Source organism: Cricetulus griseus (genome assembly GCF_003668045.3).
Source record: "Cricetulus griseus strain 17A/GY chromosome 1 unlocalized genomic scaffold, alternate assembly CriGri-PICRH-1.0 chr1_0, whole genome shotgun sequence".
NCBI classification, from domain to species: Eukaryota; Metazoa; Chordata; class Mammalia; order Rodentia; family Cricetidae; genus Cricetulus; species Cricetulus griseus.
In genome coordinates, this window is record NW_023276806.1 from 203,235,126 (window position 1) to 203,252,574 (window position 17,449).

The 17,449-nt window shown below is 38.7% G+C and overlaps 1 protein-coding gene across 1 annotated transcript in view; it reads left to right on the forward strand.

Moving 5' to 3' along the window:
* The window catches only part of Slc13a1 (solute carrier family 13 member 1), an 84,453-nt gene that overhangs the window by 14,383 nt on the left and 52,621 nt on the right, over nucleotides 1-17,449 (forward strand). Inside the window, exons 2-3 of the mRNA XM_027390000.2 lie at nucleotides 1,817-1,945; nucleotides 15,771-15,907. Of these exons, the coding sequence (XP_027245801.1) occupies nucleotides 1,817-1,945; nucleotides 15,771-15,907 (266 nt within the window). The remainder of the gene's footprint in view (nucleotides 1-1,816; nucleotides 1,946-15,770; nucleotides 15,908-17,449) is intronic.

Here is a 17,449-nt window from a genome sequence, read left to right on the forward strand (position 1 = left end):
CACAGTTGCATTAGTTAGAATATGAAAATCTCCCAGGAAAGGTAATCATTCAGCAATTAAAATTTTGTGTGTTGTTCTGTCACCAAAGAGGCTCTGTCAGAGTAGATTAAGGCTATTGAGGTAAATTTCAAGCCCATGGCAGAGGTTAGAGGTAGTGACCAGAACCCGCCAGCCTCATTTGGCTTTTCCTTTTATTTTTCTGAGGCAGACTGTTCTGTGCAGGTACTTTAGGGTGGTTTCAGTCTGGTCTGGCCTTTAACCTAGCTTTCTGAAAGAGAATGATGAAATCAAGCTGTGTTCTTAGAAGATGGTCCAGTCTTAAAACAAGCTTGCCTCTAATGCACTTGGGTGGAGGCAGGGGGCAGATTTGAGGCTTAGTGTAAGGACAGTTAACAGCACCAGGCGGCTGGTTGGTAGGAACTAAGGAGCATATGAGAGTCAAGGGGCCCATGTTGTCTTTGAAACCTAGCTTCCTGCAAGTACGGCAGAAAACATAAAGTTATAAGGAAAAGTTTTGGGGCCATCTATGTATTATTGTTAAAACAAAATACACAGCCTTCCCTCTACACTGGCATTTTAAACTAAGCTAGTGCCCACAGATTCTTTCTAGAGCTGTTTAGAAGGATTCAGTCAAGGCGCCACTTTATTTTGCTGTTTTATTGTTTGTCAAGACTACAGAGGCAGACTCTATAAGAACTGCCAACATCAAAACACCTTTATTCTTTTTCCTTTAAAAATATAACACAATGATGATATGGCAGCGTCTGGGCTTATTAAGGATCCCTTAGATTCAGTGAAAGAGCCAGGATGCTGGGGAGCAAAGCCCAGCCCACAGGATTCTGCCTGATGTCGGTGAATCACAGAGAGGAAATCTGGATATTGTACAGACCTAAAGAAAAGACCTCATCAAAACCCTAGCCTCGCTCTCTTTTGGTAAATTTCCAAAGGCAAGCCAGAGTTCTCAGACAGCAAGCAGCCCAAGAATAAGAAGCAGCAATACAGTGGGTGACGACATTGATTGATTGTTTAGCACTTTTCAGGTGATTTCATACCAAATTACACAAGTCACAGGTGCTTATCAATTTAACCACTTCCTTTTAGTGCCCTAAACCAGAAACCTACAATTTTTGACTAAGTAAAGCAACAAATTTCGTTACAGTTAAGATTCCCTTTGAACCCCCGCCTGTAGTAACTCAGCTGCCTTCCTTAAAAAGCAAGGTTTTTCTAAGCACGTGAACCTCAGCACCCCCAGATTCATGTGCTCAGAAGCTGGATTCAGGCTCATCAGGGCCACCTATCTCATCACTGTACTTTCTCTGAGATGCACTATGGGGTCTCCTCTTGTAGGTTGATTATTTTTTTTTCACTTTTGGCTAGAACTATGGATGCAGTTCCCACCCAAACATGCACAGTTAAAAGAGAAAAAGAATACAATGAAAAGAAAGGCACACCAGAAAGAAATGTCTACAGCCTGCCGAGTTCTTTATTCCAACAACACTCAGAGAACATTTGAGATGCTAAATGACAGTGAAGACAGATGTCTCTGTACACTAATTTGAGCACAGAAAATTGACTCTAAGATATTCTGTTTGGAAGGGAATGTAAAAGTAAATATGTAGAGAGAATTTTTTTTTCCAGTTTTCATGTTTATTAACTTTTGCTCCCTTAAAAAACAACTGTCTGGTGGCAACTTAACAATGAAGAAATATTCACATTTCTTTCCCTCTCAGCTCCACCCAGCAAATGTGGTCATGATTTGAAAGATGATTTCTGGGGCTCATTTTTTCACCTCATGCCTTGTCTTGACTCTTTGCAGGAAGCAGAATGTGCCTACGTCCTCTTTGTTGTTGCCATCTTTTGGATCACAGAGGCGTTACCCTTGTCGATCACAGCCCTACTGCCTGGCTTAATGTTCCCCATGTTTGGGATCATGGCTTCTACACATGTAAGTTCTCCTTCATATGCTGTCAGAATTTGATTGCTTATTTTATGTAGTAACATTGTTTGAGAAAAAGTTGCCTTTAAAAGCATCCATAATCCTGAGACAAGGGGTCTTCCTAAGTGCCCCAAATTTCTGAGATCCTGCATGCTTGTCTACCTTCGAGGAACAAACAGGTCAGAACTTCTTGAGTCACGTGTGGGTGCCCACCTTCTCTTGCTGACATTTCTAGCTGGTGCCTTCCTCCCAACAAAAGGGGCCACCCTTCACAACCTGGATAATCTCATACTATTCCTCAGAATCTGAACTGACATTGCAGGCACACACAAAGGAAAACACTTTGTGCTTTTAATGAAGGAAACCTTCCCTGTTTTCTTTTCCAGAAACCGAGTATTTCAGCAGATAAAGCCAAATTAACTTCCATGTGTATTTCTATTTTGTTCTTGCTGAGAAGAGTTTCTTCCTACTGAGAGCAGCTTTGTACCTTTATGCAGTCCACCCATGGGTGCCCATCTAAGGAAAATAGATTCAGTTTTCCTTAAATACATGAAACACCCTGAAACCAGAGCACATAATTCCTCTCAGATGTGCTTAGAAGCTAACCCAAACTACATAATTCCTCTCAGGTATGGCTAGAGGCTACCCTAATCTACATAATTGCTCTCAGGTATGCCTATAGGCTAACCTAATCTTCATAATCTCTCTCAGGTATGGCTAGAGGCTACTCTAATCTACATAGTCCCTCTCAGGTATGCCTAGAAGCTATCCTAATCTATAAAATCCCTTATTGGCATCTCCTCAGGCTTATATACCAGATGAATTTAGATATCATCAAATTGACAATACTAACTATCACAGGTATTAAACATAAAATCTGCTACAAAGTAAGTGCTCAGTAAATACTAGGTAATGTAGCTAGTAGACTGAAAAAAACAGATCATTTTAGAAATTATCTGGAGTATTGCAAAGACAAAAAAAGTACCATCTATATTCTGGTCTGATGTATTTAAATCTTTTGAGTCTCTACACCTAGTAAGCAGAACTGGAGCCTACAGGAAGTCAAAGAACTTAAAACTTTCAATAGTTTTGTCTGTTCTCCATCTTGTGATCCTTTTTCCACAAAGGACAATTAACTTTTAATAAGTAAATGTCTGACCAAAGCTCGTATGGACAGAACTACAACTTAGCAAAAAAGACATGAGCTGAGTAGTCGATACTCATCCTCCATATGCAATGATCTTTATTGTATCTCTTTATTCTTTTTTATCATCTGTAAGTGGAACTTGAAGCCATATAAGTCAAGGTTATACAATCACATAAAATATGTGAAACAATGTTCAAATGCTGATATAACACCCATGAGTTTTCATATCAACAGTTTTGAGTGTGTTACTGTCATTGGACCCCAAGTCAGAAGTTTCAAATATTAGATTTATCATTTATCATTCTACTTTCATCAAAGTAGAAAGCCCTAAGAACATCTCTCTCTCTTTCTTTTGGCCACCATAGTTAATCTTATACACTTTAAGGCCAATGCTGAATATCTAAATCTTGTTGTGCACATTCCTATAATTAAAAACTACCAACAACTATTGAATTTTTATTCTATTTGAATTACATCTAAACAGCTATATAGTTGAGTGTGATCAATTTTATCTTCTATAACAGATATTAATATTACTATTGTTGAAAATATACTTATAAATAACATATGAAAAAACTTATGCATATAGATGTTACATTACATATTTACTCAGTCACTCAATAAATATTTATGTGGTATGGCCTGCCAGACACTTGGAAAACATTAATGAATAAAACTTGGGGAAATTTTTATGAATAAAAACAGGAAAATCCCCTATTTTTTTAGGGGAATGGAGAGAGTAAATAATATATCTGGTAAACAGATAAGTTGAATAGTTTGTTAGAAAAATAATTGGTGGGGCCTAAAGAGATGGCTCAGTGTTTAAGGTACTTACTAGGCAAACACAAGGATATGAGTCTAGAACCCCAGCATCCACACACAAAACCAGGTGTGGCAGCATAAGTCTGTAATGTCAACTCCTGGGAGATAGAAGATAAGGGGTACATGGTCAGAAGCCATTCTACAAAAATTCAGTGAGAGAATCTGTCTCAGAAAATAAGGTGGAGAGTGATGAACATATGGATGACCACTTCTTGACTCCATATGTGCGTGCTCAGGTATAGGCGCCTGCACACGCTTGTACACACACAGGAATACATCATGGACTCACACATACACATACAAGAAATGTAATCAATGATAAGGAAAAATGCAAAAAGTTAGTGAAGATCAGAAGGAGTACCAATATCAGATAGGGTTGTCTATTCTAATGGGATTTTGTTATCAGGGTAGAACCACCTACTTACTTGAACGGAGAGTTACTGGAGATAAGGAAGTTAGCCATTTGAGTATTGATGAATGCCCACTTAATTGAGAAACACCCAGTACAAAGGCCTCAAGCTAAGATGGTACCTACAGTATAGCTGTAGCCAAAGGAATAAGTGGGAAAACAACTATGGTGTCAGGGAGGTAATGTGATAAGATTTTGGATGGTCATGGTCAAATAAGTTCATGGTAAGCTTCTACCAATTGAGGAAGTAGAAACTTAATGGAGAATTTGTATCAAAAAGAGTAACATGATTAACCTGACTTTGATTTTCATAGAATAACGTGAGTTATTGTACTGAGAAACTAAGCAGGAAGGAGATAGGCAAACTACTGCAAGCTAGGTGGACACCATGGTAACTCAGAACAGAGCTCTGACACACACGTTGACTATCTTGTTAATGAAGTTTGAAAGAAAATCCAAATGACTTCCTTTACTTATTACATATGGCATATGATTGAAAGAAAATATTCACAGATACCTGCTAGGTTTTTGACCTGTTAAGTGGAGAAATGGTATTGCATCCCATGAAATTGGAATCATTATGGGAGGAGCAGGTTGGTTGTGGAAAAGGGTAGAAGCATGGGATTTGTGATGGATGTGTAATTTTGAAATGTCTGTTGGGTATCTAAGTGAAGAGGTTGAGAGTGGATGTGGATATAGCTCAAAAGAATTTCAGAGTTCATGAGAGATAGGCTTGTCTGGGGTTATTAGTTATGTGACAGTCATCAGCATATAGATGTTTTTAACATCTATGACATGAGATCCCTTCAGCAGTAAGTGGAGACAGAAGATTGAATCAGAGTCTTGGATGCCCCTACCTCCAGAGACTGGTGAAGCTGGGTATGGATGGTAGCTTAAACCTGTACTCTGAAGGCAAATTTGAGGCTAGCCTGAGTTACCTTGTGAATTCAAGGTCATTCTAAGATGAATAGGATCAGTCAGTCTCATATAAAGCAAAAGAGAATGGATGATGATTAATGAGGAGAGAAGGTCCTGGGCAAGGAGACCAGAACTGAGATAAAAGGAAAATCAGAAAGGTGTGAAGTCCTAGGAGTCAGTGAAGCAAATCCTTCAAGAATGACCCAGCAACCAGGCAGTCAAATTTTCTGTTAAGTCAGTTAATATGGAGACCAGAAACTTTAGCAAAACAACATAAATAAATATTTTAAAACGAATGACCTAATCATATTAATTTTAACTGAAATGCACATTTTTAAGGAACATTCTTATTTAATACACAGACAATGTGAAGAACATTTTATGACTTTTTATTGATTTGTGCAAAGGTGTGAAGGAAAAACCTTGTAGATTCAAGATACCTTTATTCAGATAAATACCAGCCAAATGCAAGCCAGAGCATGCCCAGGGGCAGCAAGGCAGGGAGGCCAGATGAAGGGGCAGCGGAAGGGGAAGAGAGTGTTCCATGTGCTCATGGTTGCTTAAGAGCCTATGGGGTGTCTTTCTGACCTCACCTTGACAGGTGTGGTCAGGCACACCTGTAGCCAGCCCTTAGGAGGCATGGTTATGGTGTCTCCCTACAAAGGTTCCTCAGCTGATAAATTATATGGCTAGGCAGGAACCCAGGTGTTCTGATTGATAAATTCCATATCTTTAGATGAAATCCCATTTGGGGGCAAGAATATAACTATCTTGATCTTGTAAGTAGACTTTAAATCTTATGAATTTTACTTGACATACCCATTTTTCTCTCCAAAATATTCATCAGTGTCATTTCTAAATCACCAGCACTTCCTCCATTTATTTATTTATTTATTTTACAGACTCATGTATGCAATGCTGGCTTCAAGCTTGATATGTAGCCAAGGATGACTGCATATTAAGGCATTCACCAGGCTCTGGTTTATTTGTTGCTGATATTAAAACCCAGGACTTTGTGCATTCCTAGAGATCTCTGTGTTTGGGAAAACTACTCTACCAGATGAGTCACATCCCCAGTCCCTAAGAGTGTTCTCTGCTGTTATCTCCTCTACACCATTTTTCCTCAGGTCTCTCTGATCCTTATGAAACACTAAAGAGTATAGATTCTACAATAGCAAACAAAGAATATGGACCCCCTTCTTTAAGTTTAATCTCTAATTTTTTTCACAAAATAGACCATACTTTGGTGTAAAAGATTGATAATCTATAGAACTGAGGGCAAATCCATCTTGGTACCTAATTTTCAAGTTTTATTGCAATACAACATTGAAGTCAAATACAATATATTTGCATGCCACTGACAGAGTTGAATAATTGATATAACTCCAAAAATCTAGAACATTTACTATCCATTCTTTTAAAAGTTTGATACTCCCTCAAGAAACTAAATAGGTTACAAGAATATCTTTCTGAACATAGTGAGGCATATCATTAATCTCAGCACTCCAGAAGCAGAGCCAGGTGAATAACTGTGAGTTTGTGGCCAGACTGGTCTATACACAGAATGTTAGGACATCCAGGGCTACAAAGTGACCCTTCTCAGTGTCTCCCCCCAGTACTCATAAAAAGAACATGATAGTCATGAACTTATTAATGTTCCTAATCACTTATTAATGCAGTATTTCCCCCATGACTTTTAGGGGATATGTTCCAAGATGCCCAGAGAGTGCCCCCAAACTGTTGGCAGTACTGAACCCCTTATGGACTATGCATTTTTCTCATCTGATCTTCAGTGCTATCACATAGTTCCAGAGTTAATCTGCACTTTTGTATTTTATGCCCTGCTTTCTTCTTTTGCTTGAGATACACCAGTAATTCAAATAAGAATTACTTAACATAAGTACTTTGGTACCATACTTATCAATCTGATAACCAAGAAGGCTACTAATGAATAACTGGGAGATAATATACATCATGGATACACTAGAGAAAAGGTTGATATTCTGCTATTATGTAACGCTGAGCAGAGTACAATTTTAAATTTATGAATTATTCATCAAGCTTCTAAAACAAAATAAAAAAATCTCTTAACTAGGGTCTTACAAACAATTGAAATTTAATTGCTCATGATTCTGAAGGCTGAAATTACAAGATCAAAATACCAGTAGAGTAGCTGGAGAGATGGTTCCAGCAACAAAGAGCACTTGTTGCTCTCATAGAGGATCAGAGTATAGGTCCCAGAACTGGCATTGGGTAACTCACAATTGCCTGTAAATCCAGCTCTAGAGGACCAAACATCCTCTTCCAGCTTCCAAAGTATGCATGTACACACACACATACACACACACACACACACACACACACACACACACACACACACACACACAAAGTATCAATAGATTTGGTTTCTGTTAAGAGTTAACTTTCTTGTTACCTAGCTTCTCAAGGGTTATGGATATAGTCTGGTTATCCTTTTCTCTACATCTAACATCCACTTATGAGTGAATACATACCATGTTTGTCTTTCTGGGTCTGGGTTACCTCACTCAAGATGGTTCTTTCTAGTTCTATCCATTTGCCTGCAAATTTCAAGATGTCCTTGTATTTTACTGCTGAGTAGTACTCCATTGTGTAAATGGACCACATTTTCTTTATCTGATGAAAGCAGATGCAGAGATCCACAGCTCAGCACTGGACTAAGCTCCCAGAGTCCAGTCAAAGAGGAGGAGGGATTATATGAGCAATGAGGTCAAGATAATGATGGGGAAACCCACAGAGACAGATGACTTGAGCAAGTGGGAGCTCACTGACTCTGATCTGATAGCTGGGGAACCTGCATAGGACCAAACTAGGCCCTGTGAATGTGGGTGACAGTCCTGTGGCTTCAGAAGTCTGTGGGGCCACTGGCAATGGGACCAGGATTTATCCCTAGGGCATATGCTGACTTTTTGGAGCCCATTCCCTTTAGAGGGATACCTTATTCAGCCTTGATACAGAGAGAAGGGGCTTGGTCCCTACATCACGTTGATATGCCAGATTTTGTTGACTCTCCATGGGAGGCCTTACCCTTACTGAGGAGTGGATGGAGGGTTAGGTGGGGTGGAGGGAGGTTGGGGGAGAGCAGGAGGAGGGAAGGAGAACTGTAGTTATTAAGTAAAATGAAAAAAACATTTAAATAAAAAAAATTAAATGAAAATAAAACCAAATAAATTACACACACACACACACACAGAGAGAGAAGAGAGAGAGAGAGAGAGAGAGAGAGAGAGAGACAGAGACAGAGACAGAGACACAGACACAGAGACGGAGATGGAGACGGAGACAGAGAGAGTGAGAGAGAGTTAACTTTCTGCCCTTTAGATGTTGCCTTGACGTTTCACTTATGGTGAAGGAAGAGGAAGCTCCTGATATGCTCTTTTATAAGAAAGTATAGTCAATATTATGTTCATGTTACAATTCAGTATATGTAGTTTTGGGAACAACAGCATTATGCCAATGCAGTCATTTATTTTCATAAGCCAATCTCAAGAAGAGATAAGAGCATCTTTCTTTCTTTTATTTTTTCATTTTAGATTTTAGCACTTCTTAATTTTTTTATATTTTAATTAGAAAGAAAATTATTTTGCATGTCAATCCCAGGTCCCTCTCCCTTACCTCCTCCCCTGCTCCCCACTAAAACCCTACCTATTCCATACCCTTTCTGCTCCCCCAGGAGGGTGAGGCCTTCTCTGGGGGTCTTCAGAGTCTGTCATATCCTTTGGGATAGAGTATAGGCCAACCCCATTGTGTCTAGACTCAGAGAGTATCCATCCATGTGGGATGGGCTCCCAAAGTCTATTCCTATGCTAGGGATAAGTTCTGATCCACTACAAGAGGCCCCATAGATTTCCAAGGTCTCCTCACTGACACCCACTTTCAGGGGTTCTGGATCAGTCCCATGCTGGTTTCCCAGCTATCAGTCTGGGGACCAAGAGCTCTCCTTCATTCAGGTCAGCTGTTTCTGTGGGTTTTACCCACCTGGTATGGACCCCCATATGTTCATCACTCGTCCTCCTCTGCAACTGGATTTCAGTTCAGTTGAAGGTTTAGCTGTGGGTGAATGCTTCTTCCACCAGCTGCTGGATGAAGGCTATATGATGGCATATGAATTAGTCATCAATCTCATCATCAGGAGAGGGCATTTAAGGTGGCCTCTCCTCTGTTGCTTAGATTATTAGTTAGTGTCATCTTTGTAGGTCCCCAGACATTTCCCTAGTGTCTGATTTCTCTTTAAACCTAGAATTCTCCCTCTATTATATTATCTCTTATCTTGCTTTCTTCTGTTCTTCCCCCAACTCAACCTCCTGCCCCATCATGTCTTCCTCACCCTTCCTCTTCTCCCCTTCTCATTCTCCTAGTTTCTTCTCTCCTCCCCCCATGCTCCCAATTTGCTTAGGAGATCTTGTCCCTTTCCCCTTCTCCAGGGGACCATGTATGTCTCTCTTAGGGTCCTCCTTGTTTAGTAGCTTCTCTGGCAGTGTGGATTGTAGGCTGGTAATCCTTTACTCTATGTGTCTAAAATCCACATATGAATGAGTACATACCATGTCTTTTTGTGACTGGGTTACCTCACTCAGGATGGTTTCTTCTAGTTCCATCCATTTGCCTGCGAATTTCAAGACTCCATTGTGTTTTTTTCCCCCGCTGAGTAGTACTCCATTGTGTAAATGTACCACATTTTCTCTATCAATTTATAAGAGCATCTTTCAAATCTTGAGTATCAGGTCTTGCAGAATGAATTTCCTAGGGAAGAGTGGTCACTTACTTTACTTACTCTTTGAAAGTTAATTACACCTTGAAGAAGTATCTCCAATATACCCATGACACTATCTTGCCTTCTCTGCTAACTTGCTTCTTTTCATTTCATAACTTAGAAGATTCTTGAACCTAGGGCCTTGATAATTAAATACTTATTAAACACAAACCATATGTCCTGTGTACATACTAAGTTCATAACTACCTGATCAATATAATTCATTCCATCTTCAACATTTTCTGGTCTGTTGAAAGGGAAATTATGTGAAAAAATCTACATAATAGGCACTCATTTTTGTCATAACATGGAGAAATACCATGTAGTCCAACTTAGTGTTTCAGAGAAGGAATCTTTGGAGATTTACCACCTGTTTTAATCCATGAGAGAAAATTAGGAGTTTGTAAGAAATGCAAAAAGGCTATTTCAGCTTAAATTGGAAGCAAATGCCAAATTATTTTTGTGCTTAGGGAAAGCTATACACAAGAAGCAGTTGAGTTAGATGGTAAAAGATAGTACTGGGGAGATGAAATGAACTTGAAGTTTGACAGGTTATATATGACAAATGGAGAATAAAGGATTTGCTCTCAGATACCACAAAATTAACTGAAAGGACATAAAAATGTCAACATGACTAGATTCACATGTTAGAAAAGTGATTAATGATGGTATAGAGTGGGTTAGAAAAAGGAAGTGGGGGTTCTTAAGGTAATCATGTGTGAAGCCTTAATGCATTTAAAAATATAGAGAATATAAAAGGAACAGGATACATATATTAGAAATGAAAAGGGAATTTTCAGTAACTCTGAAATTTGACTTAGACAACAGAGTAGATGTAGTTTTATTCTTCATGAAACAGGGAACAAGAGGAAGAAGATGTAGGATATTTGGGTTGAGAAAGTGAGTGTCATTTTTGAATTATTGTGCTTTTAGACGTTTGTAGAAAATGAAAGTGTCTGTTGGGTTCATATTCTGGAACCTGGACTTCTCTGTGAGGATACAAAGAGCATAATGTCATACTCACTACTCATTCAGCAAGCATGTAGTTGATCTCTACTATATTAGGTAGTATGTATATTAGTAATGCCAAGATAGGAATTACATCTCGAGGATTTGCCATTGGATGTGTAAAACAAGAAGAGCACAAATGGAACCTTCTAAAGTAAATGCAATTGTGAAAACAGATTTAAAACATTTCAAAGTAGGCAAGAAAAAATTTCTCAAAGAGCAAGGAACAAACTATTGTGGGAAAATTTGTTCACAAGTATAGACATACTAGAAAATCAATATATTAAAGGAGTTATTGCCAAGTAATGTCACAAAATTAGGTGGCTGGAAGGCTTAGAACAGAATAAACACATTTGGAAGGTAGGAACTTAGGAATAATTTCCTTCACTTCCTCTTTAATTTATCTGATATGATTTACTGAAGCCAGGGGACATGTGGTGTCAGGGGTAAGACCAGGAGCATGGAGTTAAGAAGTCTCAAGATATGGCAAAGAAAAGCAAGGTGGGGGGGTCAGAAAGACAGCAGGGCATACTTAGATCCCAGATGTTTCATCACTGAAGTAGTTCACAGGGGAAAGTACCTATCAGACAGCTCTTTCATTTTGTCTCATATGAGAGCTTTTCTAGCTCCTCAAATGGTTGTCATTTCTTTGTGTGGTGAAAGTTTGAATTCTTCTAGTTTTCTTAAAAAGATGTAATCAGTTATTGTGAACTCTAGTGAACTTATTGTGCACTAGAATATTTGAGTTTAAACTTCTACTCTAATAGTTCTTGGTGCCCACCCTCAAACTTTCCTTCTTTCTGCTCCCCATTGTAATGTCTGATGGTCATCCTTCTCTCTGCTTCTATGAAATCATTTTAGTTTCCACCTATGAGAAATCACAAACTTTGTCTTCCTGTTCCCGACTTAACTCATTTAGCCCACCTTCATTGCATTCATGTTGTCAGACAGTGACATCACATCCTCTAACACTTTAGGATGGATGACAGATACATTTTCAGGGTTACAGAAATAAATACAAAAGTAATATTTTTTGTTAGCCAATTGCTGCCAAATGTAGATAAGTAGCATACACTAAAAATACGTTTAAAAAATCAATGTTTTACAAAACATTGTAAAGGATTCTACTTGTCTGCTTTTAATTTCAAGGGACAATATCAACCTTTTTATTTTACTGAAATCAGTTGAGTTATGTATAAGTGAAGATATGATTCAAAATAGCAAAATTATCACCAGGACAATTTTTCTTTTCACCCTGTCTTCCATGGTATTAGAATCGTTCTGCTCTGTCCCTACCCTACTGTATTGCCAGGGGGGTAGAAGGATATTTTCTCTGACAATCTCCTCCTTTCAACAAAGCTTTATGATTTAATTTTATACAGCATATCCTAACATTGGTACTCCTAAATATCAATTGCATGAGATGCTTTCTCCTAACACATTTCAAGTGAATTTATTAATACTAAAATTCTGAAACTGGGCACATTTTTTTCTTTTTTTTGGTTTTTCGAGATAGGGTTTCTCTGTGTATCTTTGGAGCCTATTCTGGCACTTGCTCTGGAGACCAGGCTGGCCTCGAACTCACAGAGAACCACCTGCCTCTGCCTCCAAAGTGCTGGGATTAAAGGTGTGTGCCACCAATGCCCGGCACTAGGCCACTTTTTTGAGAAGAAAGGTAAATTATCATTGAAGGTATTTATGAAGGGGGGAAATCTAGTGCTTTAACTTTAAAATCTAGGGATTTTAACTTGATTGAACACACAGTTTTCATGGAGTGGGGAGACTTGCCCTTTACATATTGGAAATTCTCCCGAATTTCTCTGGCAAATGATTGCTCAAAGTGTCTGGACACTGTGTTTCTCTCTGAGTGATGGTAAGTGAAAGTGGTTTAAAATGTGGCCTTTAGGAAGGACTTTTTAAATATATAATAAACTATTTTGAAGATGAAATCAATGGAATTTGAAGGACTACAGTTATCAGAAAACAGGTAGTGATGAAGATGGGGATTTGAGTTGGTGAGGATAAAGATTTGGAAGGGTGGGTGGTGCAGCCACATCTGATGGCAACAGCAAAATTCATAAAGCCAGAACAACTGCTTGACAAAGATCCAGTAACGCCTCCTGGTGGCTGCTGTGCTACTTTTGGTTTTGATTTCTGCCTGCTGCATACTTGGGGACTTTTAATATTTGTACAACTTGAGGATATTGAATTGATGGAAATTTTCTTATGAATCATTTATGCCTTCTCCCAGGAGTACTACTTCTATCCTTCCCCAGGGAAGTCCTGAGCATACCAGCCCTCCTGCTTTTAGGGAGATATCCTTATCTACTTGAAAGTTTTCCTTAAACCTTGGAGGTTGTGACACATAAAAAAGCCACAAGTCTCTTCATGAGGCTCTGAGATATTCTTTTTTATTCTTATTATATGCTTTATTAATTACTTGAGAATTTCATACAATGTAGACTAACCACATTTACCCTAGCTTTGTCCAAGATCCATCTTCCACCTCCCCCACAACTCAATATCTTCCTTTCTTTATTAGTAATTCATGAAATCCAATTTGTGCTGATTTATAATCTTAGATTTAATGCTATCCATTGGAACATGGTTTATTTACTGAAGACTACCCTTCAAAAAGTCAAAAAGCAAAAAAGAAAAAAAGAAAAATTAAATTAAGTAAAAATGAAAATAAATAAAATCTTTCTTTCCAATAAGTCATCAACTGTCAAAAGCATCTCAGTGATTGTTGGGATTCATGTCCCCTCCCCTTTCCAGATAAGAATATTGACTGGCTTAATCTTGTGCAGCTCTTGTGTAGCATCCACAGTTGCTATGAATTCAAGAGTACAGTTATCATGCCGTGTCCAGGAAACACTGTTAGGTGTCCCCAGACTGATGGCTGGGAAACCAGCATGGAACTGATCCAGACCCCCTGAACTTGGGTGTCAGTGAGGAGACCTCGGAAATCTATGGGGCCCCTTGTAGTACTTATCCCTAACATAGGAATGGACTTTGGGAGCCCATCCTACATAGAGGGATACTCCCTGAGCCTAGACACATGGGATGGGCCTAGACCCTATCCCCAAAGGATAGGACAGACTTGGAAGACCCCCCTATGGAAAGTTTCACCCTCCCTGGGGAGTAGAAAGGGTTTGGGATAGATAGGGTGTTAGTTGGGGGGCAGGGAAGGAGGGGAGGGAGAGGGACCTGTGATTGACATGTAAAACAATCTTGTTTCTAATTCAAATAAAATAATTTAATAAAAAGGAAAATAAAGAATAATGGGAATGTGTTAAAGTGTGTAAGATGGAAGTGTAGGACAGAGAAAGTATTGGGGAAGGATTAACATGCTAGGAATGTGAGTAAAAATATATGGAAATCTACTATTTTATTATATGAAAGATTTTTTCATATAAAAGGGTGCTTAATTGGACTTCACTGAGATATTCTTGAAACATCTACCCTGTGCTTACTCAGGAACAAGATAATCAAAACAGTACAAGCTTAAAAAAGTCTACAAGATTCAGTGGGCTAGAGGAGTTGGCCACAGATCAGATTTCAAGCCTCTTCCCACTATACACTGAGGACATAATATGGCATACACAGCAACAAAGCTGGGTTAGCTAAATTGCCTCTGCCTTACACAGGGATTTATATTGATGGACAAAGAATGGTGCAGAAAGATGACAAAAAATGAGGTGTCAGGGCCTCCCTCTCTTATTAAAGTCAGCTCATGCAGGGCCACTGTGTTGTTTTATGACCAAGGAACAAAATAGTTACAGGAATAGACATATAAATAAGTTCTATAAAGATACAAAATGTAAAACATTATATTATGCCATAAATTAAATAATAGATGCAGCACCTCTGGCCTGGGGATTTTTTCTGGGCACTCTGACCATTAAGAGTTAATCATAAACTGCTTGGGTCATAGCAATCTGCCTGGGCTGGCTTGAGGATTTTCTTTTGGTCTAGCATCCTTGAAGTCAAAAAAGCCATCAGCCTGAGAGCAGGCTGTCACATGCTTCTAGATTCTTAAAAATTGGGTTATGGAATTGATGTGTAAAAATGATTGTAACAGATAACTCTGCTCTGTCAAGGTTTATCAATGTTGACTAAACCTATGACCCCAGATATACAAAAGGAAAAAGTTAAACATATGTAGTGAAACAAAAATGGTATGCTCTGTGTTTTGGAACAGCATGAATCTATCCATGCTTATTGAATTCTATTTAAGTAAAGAAGCACTCTGACTGCTAGTTAGTCTGGCTGCAAGATTCTCTCTACAATCAAGCCTGGCTCATCTTCCCTTGCTGACTCCTTACCTCCTCTCTGGATCATGGCCACCCACAGGGCTGGGTTCCTCAGGTGGAGATTGAAGTGGAATTATGCTGACATGTCAGTTATTGGCACTCCACTTTAGGACATTTTAAAAGTAACATCAGTTTATAGATGGAGAAATTATAGCATTGGGTCATTTGTATGACATGACTCTTACATTTAAAAATCCAGTACGCTGTATATGCATATTTTCCTGTATGCTTTTAAACAGCACAATTTCTGAATAAAACTATAGATCATATTTAAATTTGTATTCAAACACATTTTCCTGTCCTTTGATACAACAGAAAATTACACTGTTGAAGGTCACAGTTAAGAGTAGTAGCCTATGAGTATCTTTGTTGTATGTGATTCTCCCAACCAAGATACATAATCATGGGTTTAACTGTAATTTTAGGTGGCCTCTTCTTATTTCAAAGACTTCCATCTGTTGTTAATTGGAGTCATCTGCTTAGCAACATCAATAGAGAAATGGAATTTGCACAAGAGGATTGCTCTGAGGATGGTGATGATGGTGGGTGTGAATCCGGCCTGGTAAGTACTATGCTTCTTTCATCCATATATCCTAAGCAGACCATTTTGTGGAGAGCAAACAGCAAAAAAGCAATGCAGAAAATGGCTTGGGTAGAAGGGCAACTGTGAAAATATGAAAGGGATGTGAAGTGTGCTGGAGGAGTAGGAGGAAAAACCCAACTTTCCTTTCACTGCAGGTCAAATTTCAGGGAGACTGGAATAAATGCACACAACTCTCCCACCTTTAATGCACCATTGGAGTCAAAGATGAGAGGAGCCTTGAACATCAACAAAGGAGATTGATATCTTCAGAGTAGATTTCAATCCCACTTTGTTTATTTGGCTGATTACACATTCAAAACTCAGTCAAGAGTATCCTTTATCAACAGGGAGGATGTTATGAACCAAAGACAAAGACATTACTGACAGAATACAAATCTATGCAGAAAAATTTCAAGGTGAACACATTTTTCTTTTCAAATCAAGTGTTGCAAAGCAAAACAATCAATTGAAATTTTTCTTCTGTATGTGAAATTACTCATTTGACTGATTTCCCTTCACTGAAATGAATGTTTTTTATTCCATTAAATTAATTGTCTATTTGGGCTCCACTCCACCTCTTGTTATAAACACGAACATCAGCTAAGGAAAATTTCCAGTGTTATAATCATTTGCATAATGTTTTACTTTAAAGCCTTAGGTGTTTTTTCCCCTTCTTATCATCCTTGGGAAAATAAGAAAAAAACATTGACTTCTGTTGCATAATTTCTTCAAGGGCAAAGCAGACACTCTGTTTAGCACCGTGGAGTAAATTTCTTTGCTAAAATACTAATACTATGTGTATATATTCATGCACACTTCTCTCTCTCTCTCTCTCTGTATATATATATAATATATATATATATATATATATATATAGAGACAAATTTGACAAAATATGTTGCTTAGAAAATTTGTTACACAAATACATTTCTTTTTTGGTGAGTTTTTCCATTTAAATCTGAAACAAGCTTGTTTTATATGTCAATCCCAGTTTCCCTCTCCCTCCCCTGCCCTGTCCCTGGACCCACACAAACCCTCTATTCCATCCCCTTTCTGCTCCCCAGGGAGGATGAGGCCTTCCATAGGAGGTCTTCAAAGTCTGTCAAATATTCGGAGCAGGGTCTAGACACCCCCCCCCCCAGTGTATCTAGGCCGAAAGAGTATCCCTCTATGTGGAATGGGCTTCCAAAGTGCGTTCATGTACTAGGGTTAAATACTGATCCACTAACAAAAGTCCCATAGATTGCCAAGGCCTCCTAACTGACATTCACAGTCAGAGGATCTGGATTAGTCCTATGTTGGTTTCCCAGCTATCAGTCTGGGGTCCATGAGCTCCCCCTTGTTTGGGACAGCTTTTTTGTGGGTTTCTCCAGCCTGGTCTTGACCCCTTTGCTCATCACTCCTCCCTGTCTGCAACTAGATTCCAGGAGTTTGGCTTAGTGTTTAGCTATGAGTGTCTGCTTCTGCTTCCATCAGCTACTGGATAAAGGCATGTTTACCTTTTTATAACTGGGTTACCTC